We start from the raw sequence: 12,975 nt of genomic DNA, 5'->3' as shown, positions 1-12,975 counted from the left end.
TTAATTTTGCACAATAACCTCTTGTGTGGGACCTTATCAAAAGCCTTCTGAAAATCCAAATACACCACATCCACTGGTTCTCCCCTATCTATCCTACTAGGTACATCCTCAAAAAACTCCATAAGACCATAAGAGATAGGTGCAGGAGTAGGCCATTTGGCTCCTCGAGCCTGCTCCGCCATTCAATGAGATCATGGCTGATCTGATTTTTACCTCAACTCTACTTTCCTGCCTTTTCCCCATATCCTTTGACTCCCTTGCTGATCAAAAATTTGTCTAACTCAGCCTTGAATGTATTCAATGACTCAGCTTCCACAGCTTTTTTGGGGTAAAGAATTCCAAAGATACACTACTCTCTGGGAGAAGAAATTCTTCCTCATTTCCATCTTAAACGGGCGACCCCTTATTCTGAGACTATGTCCCCTAGTTTTAGATTCCCCCATGAGGGGTAACGTCCTCTCAGTATCTACCCTATCGAGTCCCCTCAGAATCTTGTATGTTTCAATAAGACCGCCTCTCATTCTTCTAAATTCCAATGAGTATAGACCCAACCTGTTCAATCTTTCCTCATAAGACAAACCTTCCATACCCGGAATCAACCTAGTGAACCTTCTGTGAACTGCCTCCAATGCAAGTATGTCCTTCCTTAAATAAGGGCACCAGAACTGTATGCAGTACTCCAGGTGTGGTCTCACCAGCACCCTGTACAGTTGTAGCATGACTTCCCTGCTTTTATACTTCATCCCCCTCGAAATAAAGGGCAATATTCTGTTTGCCTTCTGGATTACCTGCTGCACTTGAATGTTGACTTTTTGTCTTTCATGTACGAGGACACTCAGATCCTTCTGTACCACAGCATTTTGTAGTATTTCTCCATTCAAATAATATTTTGCTTTTTTATTTTTCCTCCCAAAACTTCACATTTTCCCACGTTCTATTCCATCTGCCAAATTTTTGCCCATTCTCTTAATCTCTCAATATCCCTTTGCAGACACTTTGTGTCCTCATCGCAACTTGCTTTTCCACCTATCTTTGATTTGTTAAGCATGATTTCCCTTTCATAAACCCATGCTGACTTTGTTCAATCCCATTAATGCCATCCAAGTGTTCTATTATTACATCTTTTATAATAGACTCTAGCATTTTCCCCACTACTGATGTTAGGTTAACTGGTCTGTAATTCTGTTTTTTCTCTCCCTCCTTTTTTAAATAGTGGGGTTACATTTGCCACCCTCCAATCTGTAGGAACTGTTCCAGAGTCTATAGAATTTTGGGCAGGTACTCAAATTGGCAGGATGTGACTAGTGGTGTCCCACAGGGATCTGTGTTGGGGCCTCAACTAATCAATGTATTTATTAACAACTTAGATGATGGGATAGAGAGCCGTTTATCCAATTTTGCCGATGACACAAAGATAGGCAGCATTGTAAGCAGTGTAGATGGAAGCATAAAATTAAAGAGAGATATTAATAGATTAAGTGAATGGATTTCAATGTAGACAAGTGTGAGGTCATCCACTCTGGACCTAAAAAGGATAAATCAGAGTACTTTATAAATGGTGAAAAGCTCAAAACAATGGAGGTCCAAAGAGACTTAGGGGTCCATGTACATAGATCATTAAAATGTCATGGACAGGTACAGAAAATAATCAAAAAGGCCAATGGAATGCTGACGTTTATATCTAGAGGACTAGAATACAAGGGGGTAGAAGTTATGCTGCAGCTATACAAAGCCCTGGTTAGACCGCACCTGGGGTACTGTGTTCAGTTCTTAGGCACCTTAGGAAGGATATATTGGCCTTGGAGGGAGTGCAGTGTAGATTTACTAGAATGATACCTGGACTCCAAGGGTTAAATTATGAGGAGAGATTACACAAACTAGGGTTGTATTCCCTGGAAATTAGAAGATTATGGGGTGATTTGATCAAAGTTTTCAAGATATTATGGGGAACTGATAGGGTAGATAGAGAGAAACTATTTCCCCCTAGTTGGGGAGTCTAGGTCTAGGGGACATATCCTTAAAAATTAGAGCCAGGACTTTCAGGAGTGAAGTTAAGAAACACTTCTACACGCAAAGGGTGGTAGAAGTTTGGAACTCTCTTCCCCGAACAGCGGTTGATGCTAGCTCAATTGTCAGTTTTAAATCTGAGATTGATAGGCTTTTGTTAACCAAAGGTATTAATGGATGTGGGGCTAAGGTGGGTATATGGAGTTAGGTCGCAGATCAGCCATGATCTCAATTAATGGCGGAACAGGCTTGAGGGGCCAAATGGCCTAATCCTGTTCCAATGAAACAAACAGATCTCGGGATTCTAATTTAGGATTTATTGACCAATGAGGCAACAGCGCTAAGAATAGCCCTTTCCAAATCTTTAATCCCACAAATTCAAACAGAACAAATCAGCAAGGAAGAAATATAAGCACAAATAGGGCTTCGAGGGCCAATTTCCAAGGCTTGAGGGGCCCAATGTGGGTCATGCGCCACGCTGTGGACAACATCCCTGATATAGTTCGAAGTGTCAGTTTGGCTCAGTGGGCGGAACCCTCGTCTGGGTCAGAAGGTCGTGGGTTCAAGCCGCACTCCAGAGACTTGAGCGGAAAATCTAGGCTGACGTTTCAGTGCAGTACTGAGGGAGTGCTGCACTGTTGGAGGTGCTGTTTTTCGGATGCGACATTAAACCAAGGCCCAAACTGTCCTAAAAGATCTTGTGGCACTATTCGAAGAAGAATATAGAAAGTCTTCTGGTGTCCTGGACAATTTTTTTTTATTCGTTCATGGGATGTGGGCGTCGCTGGCAAGGCCAGCATTTATTGCCCATCCCTAATTGCCCTTGAGAAGGTGGTGGTGAGCCGCCTTCTTGAACTGCTGCAGTCTGTGTGAAGGTTCTCCCACAGTGCTGTTAGGTAGGGAGTTCCAGGATCTTGACCCAGTGACGATGAAGGAACGGCGATACATTTCCAAGTTGGGATGGTGTGTGACTTGGAGGGGAACGTGCAGGTGGTGTTGTTCCCATGTGCCTGCTGCTCTTGTCCTTCTAGGCGGTAGAGATTGCGGGTTTGGGAGGTGCTGTCGAAGAAGCCTTGGCGAGTTGCTGCAGTGCATCCTGTGGACGGTACACACTGCAGCCACAGTGTGCCGGTGGTGAAGGGAGTGAATGTTTAGGGTGGTGGATGGGGTGCCAATCAAGCGGGCTGCTTTGTCCTGGATGGTGTTGAGCTTCTTGAGTGTTGTTGGAGCTGCACTCATCCAGGCAAGTGGAGAGTATTCCATCACACTCCTGACTTGTGCCTCAACCAACATCACCAGAACCCATCAATTATCACATGGCTGTTTGTGGGAACTAACTGTGTGCAAATTGGATGCCACGTTCCCCTACATAAGAACAATCACTGGTTGTAAAGCGCTTTGGGACATCCTGAGGATGTGAAAGATGCTGTTTAAATGCAAGTTTGTTCATTTCATTAGATTGACAAGTTAAAAGAAACTGTATTTGGCTTTGATAATATTTGTTTCAGATTCAATTAGCAAATAAATTGTGTGGCATTTTTATTTATTGCTCGCGTTTTTAAATTTCTCTTTTAATTCTTGCAGGTTTTGCACAGCGGATGCTGACAGAAAGTTGCGACTTCTCACGTCCGATCTCAAAGAAAACACCACCTGGAAGGTAAATCTGCCACTTTTGCAAATGTGCAGTTTTATTTCCTATATTGCAACAGAGACTATAAAATAATCCTTCGTTGTCTGTGAAGCACTTTGGGGCATCCTGAGGTCGTGAAAGGCGCTATAGAAATGCAAGTTCTTTCTTCTTTTAAAAACGGCAGCCTGGCGCAAAATTGAGAACTTGAGTTCAATCTCGTTCTTGTCTCGAGTCACTCCCGACTCGGGGTAAATTTCCACTGCATCGGTGAACTGGGAACAAATCTCTCTCGGGCTCGCATGGGGTACAGAGAGGCGACTTACGCCGATTCTTAAACCTGCTCTCGCTTGATCGCTGCGATGGGCACTCAACAGATCGATGTTACACGGCCGCGTGCGGGAGGAAAGTTGATCTTCGAGCCCGAGTTTACAAGGCGGTAAGCGGCCTGCAGTTTGGGGTTGGAAAACCTAGCTGCCGGTCCCTGACTCTCTGGTCTCGGTGTAACGGGGAGTGGGGTTGCTGGTATTACTGCCTTATCCCCCTGATTCCCACTCCATCTTTAGTGTCACAGCAGAAACGCCCCTCCTAATGATAAGAGTCGGAGGTCTTCCTGCTGGCAAGTTTTAATCTTCCCGTTTTGAGCCTGGACCTATTGCTGAGAAGTTTCTTTTTGAGGATAAGAATTCATGTACTTGTCTTCATCCACTGAAGTCCCTGTGGGTGATGAGAGTGACTTGTGGAACAAACTGTGACCCAGAACATCCCACTTTCTTGGGCAGGAGAAGAGGTGGGATAACTAATGTGCCCTAATGAAGGAAATTAACAACAACAACTTGCATTTATATAGCGCCTTTAACATAGTAAAACATCCCAAGGTGCTTCACAGGAGCATAATCCGACAAATTGACACTGAGCCACATCAGGAGATATTAGGACAAGTGACCAAAAGCTTGGTCAAAAAGAGGTAGGTTTTAAGGAGTGTCTTAAATGTGGAGGGAGAGGTTTAGGGAGGGAATTCCAGAGCTTAGGGCCCAGGCAACTGAAGGCACGGCCGCCAATGGTGGTGGGATGAAAATCGGGGATGTGCAAGAGGCCAGATTTGGAGGAGCGCTGAGATCTCGAAGGGTTGTAGGGCTCGAGGAGGTTACAGAGGCAGTAGAAAAAGTGAGGTGAATACAGTATCATATAGAAGGCACGTTACTTTTTGTTTTAAAAACTTTTTTTCTGGGGCGGAGGAACCAAATTTTGCTCTAGTTAACGGCCTTTACAGATGTGAAGTTTTTCGTTTCTTGGTCTAAAGTTAGATAGGAAAAAGGACAATTAGAGACCAGTTGGTCCATCGAGCCTGTCCTGCACTATCTTGATATAACTTCTACACTCCATCACCCCGTCCCCGTCCTCCTCCCCTTCCCACCCAGCCATGTGACCTGGGTTAGCAGCCTAATGAGAAACTAAATCCAGGACCAAAGCTACTTTCATTTGTATCTTTTTTTGGGGGGGGCAGAGAAATTGGATAGGATAAAAATAGTTAAAGAGGTGGTACTTAAAAGGTTGGAAGTACTCAAAGTAGAAAAGTCACCCAGTCTGGATGGGATGCATCCTAGGTTACTGAGGGAAGTCAGGGTGGAAATAACGGATGCTCTGGTCAAAATCTTTTGATTGTCCTTGGATATGGGAGTGGTGCCAGAGGACCGGAGTATTGCAAATGTTGCACCCCCGTTCAAAAAAAAAAATAAAGGGGAGAGGGATAAACAGGTAACTACAGGCCAGTCAGCCTAATGTCGGTGGTGGGGAAACTTCTAGAGACTATAATCCAGGTCAAGATTAATTGTCACTTGGTAAAACATAGATTAATTAATCACAGCCAATATTGAGGGAAAACTTGCGGAGCTAAGGGGAAAGAATGGGTGAGTGGGACTAATTGGATAGCTCTTTCCAAGAGCCGGCACAGGCACGATGGGCCAAATGGCCTCCTACGGTGCTGTAAGGTTCTATGATTTAAAAAAAAATCTTCTTTGCACACTCTTTGTTTTTACATAAGGTCCCAGTGCCACAAAATATTTCAACTTATCAAGCAGATGATGGCAAGACTGCTGAGTTGACCATTGAGATGTGGGAGTGGAGCCCAAACTAACTCTCTGTTTAATGTTACTGTTTCTCTCATTCAGCTTGACTCAGATCAGGATCTCTGGACATTTGGGGAGTTGTGGAGGAGAGAACATGTTTTGTCAGTGTGTGCACGTGTGTGTCCCCTCGTGTGTCCTCCCTGGTACCGTCCACCAGGGTGCCTATTTACTGACGTAGCCCCATTGAAAAGGACATTGGATAACTAGCGCTCTGACTGTATCCTGCAGGGGATACGATACGTAGGGAGTACAACATGGAAATACAACATTTGTCCCTACCAGTCCATGCTGATAGGAATATAGGAACAGGAGTAGGCCATTTAGCCCTTCGAGCCTGTACCGCCATTCAATGAGATCATGGTTGATCTGTGACCTAACTCCATATACCTGCCTTAGTCCCAAATCTCAATACCTTTGGTTAACAAAAATCTATCAATCTCAGATTTAAAATGAACAATTGAGCTAGCATCAATTGCCCTTCGTGGAAGAGAGTTCCAAACTTCTACCACCCTTTGTGTGTAGAAGTGTTTCCTAATTTCACTCCTGAAAGTCCTGGCTCAAATTTTTAGGCTATATCCCCTAGTCCTAGACTCCCCAACCAGCGGAAATAGTTTCTCCCTACCTACCCTATCAGTTCCCCATAATATCTTGAAAACTTTGATCAAATCACCCCTTAATCTTCTAAATTCCAGGGAATGTAACCCTAGTTTGTGTAATCTCTCCTCGTAATTTAACCCTTGGAGTCCAGGTATCATTTTAGTAAATCTACACTGCACTCTCTCCAAGGCCAGTATATCCTTCCTAAGGTGTGTTGCTCAGAACTGAACACGGTGCTCCAGGTGTGGTCTAACCGGGGCTTTGTATAGCTGTAGCATAACTTCTACCCCCTTGTATTCAACCCTCTAGATGTAAAGGCCAGCATTCCATTAGCCTTTTTGATTACTTTCTGTACATGTGCATGACATTTTAATCTATGTACATGGACTTCTAGGTCTCTTTGGACCTCCACTGTGAGCTTTTCACCGTTTAGAAAGTACTCTGATCTATCCTTTTTAGGTCCAAAGTGGATGACCTCACAGTTGCCTACATTGAAATCCATTGAGACATTCATCCTCCACACAACCAGTTGTCCCAAGCCCATGAGCCTGCTCTGTTCCCATATCCCTTTATTTCCCTTTCTTTCAGCCTCCTATCTAACATGTTCATGGTCTCTGCTTCAATCGCTAACTCTGGTAGTACATTCCACACTACCCTCTTTTTAAAAAAAAAAAAAAAAGTTTCTCCTGCTCTCCGTTTGAGGGAGTGCTGCACAGTCGGAGGTGCCGTTTTTTGGGTGAGACTTTAAACCGAGGCCCCGTCTGCCCCCTCAGGTGGAAGTAAAAGGTTCCTTGGCACTATTTCGAAGAAGAGCAGGGGAGTTCTCCCCGGTGCCCTGGGCCAATATTTATCCCTCAACCAGCATCAATGAAACCATTTAATTTGTCATTTATCTCATTGCTGATGGTGGAATCTTGCTGTGCGCAAATTGGCTGCCGCGTTTCCTACATTACAATAGTGACTACACTTGAAAAATGCTTTGTTGGCTGTAATGCATTTGAGGTCATGAAAGCCGCTATGCAAATAGGAGGTCTTTCTTAAACAATGAATTGAGATTCCCTCAACGATTCACCTCACGAGCCAGGCACAGTACGAAGCCCCCGGGTTCGACCCCTGACATGGGAGGGAGGGAGGGAGGGAGGAATCCAATGGGCCCTTTGGGCGATGAGCTTTCTCCCTCCCGTCAGCTCTCCAATAACTGTGTGGATGTCAAGTGAGGACAGGTGTGAGCCCAGCTACGATGCCCCACTGTTGACGCTCCATGTCGAGACCCTGAGTCAGATCACCTAAGCAAGTGGAATCGTATCTCCGCAGGGAGTCAGCGTGAGCAAGAGAGAAAACTGGGAAAAGAACTCTGTGAATTCAGACTTCGAAATATGAGTAAAAGTTTAAAAAAAAAACAGGACATGCTGGAAATACACCAGCAGATCACTCCGCTTCTGTAAAGAAGGTGATCACAGTGTGACATTCTGTTTGTGTATCATAGAATCTGACAGCACAGAAGGAGGCCATTTGGCCCATCTTGACTCTTTGAAAGGGCTATCCAATTAGTCCCTCTCCCCTGCTCTTTCCCCAAAGCCCTGTGAAGTTTTTCCCTTTTGGAGGTTACTATTGAATCTGCTTCCATCACCCTTTCAGGCAGTGAATTCCAGATCATAACAACTTGATGTGAAAAAAATTCTCCTCATCTTCCTTCTGTTTCTTTTGCCAATTACCTTAAATCTGTGTCCTCTGGTTACCGACCCTCCTGCCACTGGAAAAAGTTTCTCCTTATTTACTCTTATCAAAAGTCCTCAGAATTTTGAAAAATATTAAATCTCCTTTTAACCTTCTCTGCTCTGAGGAGAACAATCCCAGCTTCTCCGGTCTCTCCGCATAACTGAAGTCCCTCATCCCTGGTACCATTCTGGTAAATCTCCTCAGCCCCCTCTCCAAGGACTTGACATCCTTCCTAAAGTGTGGTAATCCTCGTCGGAACACGGTAAGAGGGCAAGTAATCAGTTACAAGTTGGCTGCTTTAATTCTTAACCGTCAGTTGTAATGTATGTAACTCAGTCCGCTACCCTGTAAAGAATATGCCGGCAGCATTGCAGGGCAGTCATTTTGCGATGTGTTGCACTGGACTTGGATGAACTATCTACGTCAGTTCGTTCCAAGTACTGAAATATCAATGAAATGTGACATCAGCCAGCTGAGTTTGAAATAATGCCATTGTTCAAATTTAGATTTCCACTGAAGTGTCCTGATTTATTATTCCATGTAGGTAATAGAAGGTCACACCGATTACATCAATGATCTAGTATTTGAACCCAAGAATGGAAAACAGATTGCAAGTGTTAGCGATGACCACACATGTCGGTAGGTACAGTACTTATTATCAACATGCATTTTTAGTTCCAGGCTTTGAACTTTATTGGCCTGCAAGCAAGCTCTTGTGGGGGGGAAAAGGCATTGCATCTGCTGCTGTTAAGGTCAGCTCTGCCTTTGTCCATTTTTTTTTTCTGTGCTACTTAGAAACATAGAATGATACAGCACAGAAGGAGGCCATTCGGCCCATTGTGTCTGTGCCGGCTCTCTGATGGAGCTGTCCACTTAGTCCCATATCCCTGCAGATTTTTCCTCTGCAAGTATTTATCCAAATCCCTTTTGAAAGTTACGATTGAATCTGCTTCCACTGCCCTTTCAGGCAGCGCGTTCCAGATCATAACATGTGTTCATCTCGCTTCTGATTCTTTTGCCAATTACCTTAAACCTGTGTCCTCTGGTTACCAACCCTCCTGCCACTGGAAACGGTTTCTCCTTATTTACTCTATCAATTGTTGCCAGACTAAATAAACTATTGCCAAGTCAAACATTGACATTTTGTTTTCTCAACAAACTGAACAGGCAGAGAAATCATTGGATACTGTCGATGGTGGGGACACTAGAGCTACACTCCCCGCCACTTAAAACGTCCACCATTTAAACCGTGCAGTTGCTTGTATCGGCCAAAAGGTGACAACCATTAACCTTTTGCACTGACATCAATTTCAGAGTCGCTGGTCACAGCGTCTTGGGTTCCTCCGCGTCTTTCAAATGCGTTTACTGTTCGTACAATTACATGAAACCTCACCCTTAATTCGAGGCCCCGTCTGCCCCCTCGGGTGAACGTAAACGATCCCACGGCCACTATTTTGAAGAATAGCAGGGGAGTTTTCACCTGGTGTCCTGGGCCAATATTTATCCCTCATCCAGCATCAGTTTTTTAAAAAAATGATGATCTGGTCATTTATCACATTGCTGTTTGTGGGACCTTGCTGTGTGCAAATTGGCTGCCGCGTTTCCTACAGTACAACAGTGACTACACTTCACGTATTTAATTGGCCGTAAAGCATCTTGGGACGTCCGGAAGTCGTGAAAGATGCTAAATAAATGCAAGTTTGTTCTTTCTTTCTGGTCCCCTGACTTGCTGTGAGAAGCCCCTTGGGCGATCCACTAGTAAATTCTGAAGAAAACATTGCTAGATGCTCCGGAATGTGAATACATGAGCTTTATCTAGATCGTGTTTGTGTAACTTAAACATATTTACACTGCCTTTCTATGACCCGTTTTTTTTTAATGGTCCTACAAACACACATTCTGGCTTAACAGAAACTCTATTCAAAAAATCTATTACAATTCTTATTTTTCATGCATTTTAAATCAGCAATGTAGGAACCTTTATAGATTTCTAAGTATTTGGTATTAATTTCTGTTGCTAGAATGTTAAAATTGCAAAATGATTAAATAGCCTCAATGCAAGCATTAAAGTTAGCTGCCAATCATGCTCCTAAACTGTTCACAAGCCGATCATTCCAGTTCATCATTCTATAATATGAATATGCATATCCCTGATGTGTGTATCTCTCTGCGTATGTGTTCAGTGATCATGTTAAGATCACGCCAATGTAGTCGGATGTAGTTAATATGTTGGATGTATGAGAAGTTACAAGAGGGCCTTGATCGTGTGGGGACATGGGCAGATAATTGGCAGATGCAGTTTAGTGTGAATACATGTAACGTGACACACTCGGAGACAAGGAACAGGCAGAAAGATTAATGGGGAAATTACTAACTGAGGGAGCAGGTAATTAATGTCGGGTGATAATAGGGAAATCCCACAAGAAATCCCTTGACCTTTATTGCAAGGGGGTTGGTGCACAAGAGTAAGGAAGTCTTGCTGCAATTATACAGGGCTTTGGGGAGACCACACCTGGAGTACTGTGTACAGTTTTGGTCCCTTTACCTAAGGAGGGATATACTTGCCTTAGAGGCGGTGCAACGAAGGTTCACTAGATTGATTCCTGGCATGAGGGTTGTCCTATGAGGAAAGATTGAATAGAATGGGCCTATATTGTCTGGAGTTTAGAAGAACGAGAGGTGATCTCATTGAAACATACAAGATTCTAAGAGGGCTTGACAGGGTAGATGCTGAGAGGATGTTTCCCCTGACTGGAGAGTCTAGAACTAGGGGACATAGTCTCAGGATAAGGGGTTGGACATTTAGGACTAAGATGAGGAGGAATTTCTTCACTCAGATGGTCGTGAATATTTGGAATTCTCTACCCCAGAGGGCTGTGGTTGCTCAGTCGTTGAGTATATTCAAGACTGTGATCGATAGATTTTTGGACTCTAAAGAAATCAAAGGATGTGGGGATTGAGCGGGAAAGTAGAGTTGAGGTTGAAGATCAGCCATGATCTTACTGAATGGCGGAGCAGGCTCGAGGGGCCGTATGGCCTACTCTTGCTCCTATTTCTTATGTTCTTAAATCCAGGCAATGTCTGGCAGTTGTTGAAACAGCAAGTGGTATATTTTAATGCTGCAGTATATGGAAGTTCATCTGTTCTTTGTTTTAATTTTGTTAGTGATAGGGAGGCCTCGCCCTCCAGCCATGCAACCCTCCGAGTATCCTGCGTTCCTCTAAGTCTGGCCTCTTGTCCATCCCCTACTTCCTTTACCCTAGCATTGGCAGCCGTGCCTTCAACCGTCTCGGCCCTAAGCTCTGGAATTCTCTCCCTAAATCTCTCTACCTCTCCACCTCTCTGCCTCTCCTCCTTTTAAGGTGCTTCTTAAAACCTAATTCTTTGACTAAGCTTTTGGTCACCTGTCCTAGTGTCTCCTCCTTTGGCTTGGTTTCATTTTTTGTCTGATTTATGCTCCTGTGAAGCACCTTGGGACGTTTCACTATGTTAAAGGCGCTATATAAATGCAAGTTGTTATTATATAGAACATTGGTCAGGCCCTGTTTAGAGTATTGTGTGCAATGTTGAAGCTCACACTACAGAAAAGGTGTAGTTCATTGGAGCAGGTACTATAGATGTCTATGAGGCACACTTGGACAAGTATCTTGAAGAGAAATGCATCAGATACAACTCCTGGGACGACGGGAAAGGAGAATAGATGGACCAGTGGTCTTCTCCAGGTTTCTATGTTAATATCTGAAATGTGAGGTCACATCTGCTTTGGACAACAATATTCATCTTGACTAATTTACAGGAGGCCACAGCTAAATAGTTTCCATACCAATCTACCTCTCGGATTGCCAACATGCAACGCAAACTGCCTGCTAGAAGTTGCCAACCTTACAGTATTTGTCTTACTAAAGCTTTCGCCAACTCAGCTAAAATGTGTTGTAATTCAGCCCCCGCCCCTCCTTTTGGTGTGGGATTTTGAATAAAGTCAACATCTGATTCCGATTGGGAGTCCTTAACCTGAATCTAATCTGTGTCAAATGCAGTTAACCATTACAATGCTGAATCAATTGGAGCCTTATTCGTGTAGGCTTGTATACCCTTGAGCTTAGAAGTTTAAGGGGTGATCTAATTGAGGTGTTTAATGATTTAAAGGGTTCGATAGGGTAGGTAAAGAGAAACTATTTCCTCTGGTAGGGAGTCGAGAACAATGGGGCATAACCTTAAAATTAGAGCTAGGCCGTTCAGGGGCGATGTCGGGAAGCACTTCTTTTAACAAAAGGTAGTGGAAATCTGGAACTCTCTTCCCCAAAAGACTGTGGATGCTGGGGGTCATTTGAACATTTCAAGACTGAGATCAATGGATTTTTGTTAGGTAAGGGTATCAAAGGATATGGATCAAAGGTGGGTGAGTTGAGGTACAGATAAGCCATGACCTAATTGAATGGAGGAACAGATTCCAGGGGTTGAATGGCCTACTTCCGTTCCTATGACCGCCAATCCTGTGATGAACACCTTAATGCCCCCTTTTATATATAGGAATGTGATTCCTTAGGGGTTAAAGGTAGTTACTCAGACTGGCAAAAAGTGGGAAGTGGTGTTCCACAAGGATCGGTGCTGGGACCACTGTTGTTCACTATTTACATAAATGATTTGGACTCGGGAATCGGAAATACAATTTCAAAATTTGTGGACGACACCAAATGGTGGGGTGTAGTTAATACTGAGAAGGATTACGACAAAATACAGGAAGACATTAGTAAACGTGCAGGATGGGTGCGTAATTGGCAAATGAATTTCAATATAGACAAGTGTGAGGAATTACATTTTGATGGGAAGAATAAGGGGGCCACATACTGCTTGGATAATAAGAGTCTAAATGGGGTAGAGGAACAGAGGGATTTG

At 43.8% G+C, this 12,975-nt stretch overlaps 2 protein-coding genes across 2 annotated transcripts in view; one reads left to right on the top strand and one right to left on the bottom strand.

Moving 5' to 3' along the window:
* Window positions 1–9,527, bottom strand: part of parpbp (PARP1 binding protein) — a 51,591-nt gene extending 42,064 nt beyond the window's left edge. Inside the window, exon 1 of the mRNA XM_067999249.1 lies at window positions 9,473–9,527. The gene's annotated coding sequence lies outside the window, so the exon portion shown is untranslated. The remainder of the gene's footprint in view (window positions 1–9,472) is intronic.
* Window positions 1–12,975, top strand: part of nup37 (nucleoporin 37) — a 36,788-nt gene that overhangs the window by 6,504 nt on the left and 17,309 nt on the right. The window contains exons 3-4 of the mRNA XM_067999250.1: window positions 3,592–3,664; window positions 8,624–8,718. Coding sequence (XP_067855351.1) covers window positions 3,592–3,664; window positions 8,624–8,718 — 168 coding nt within the window. The remainder of the gene's footprint in view (window positions 1–3,591; window positions 3,665–8,623; window positions 8,719–12,975) is intronic.

This window comes from Heptranchias perlo, chromosome 18 (assembly GCF_035084215.1).
Source record: "Heptranchias perlo isolate sHepPer1 chromosome 18, sHepPer1.hap1, whole genome shotgun sequence".
NCBI lineage: Eukaryota > Metazoa > Chordata > Chondrichthyes > Hexanchiformes > Hexanchidae > Heptranchias > Heptranchias perlo.
This window is presented reverse-complemented; position numbering and strand designations above follow the sequence as displayed.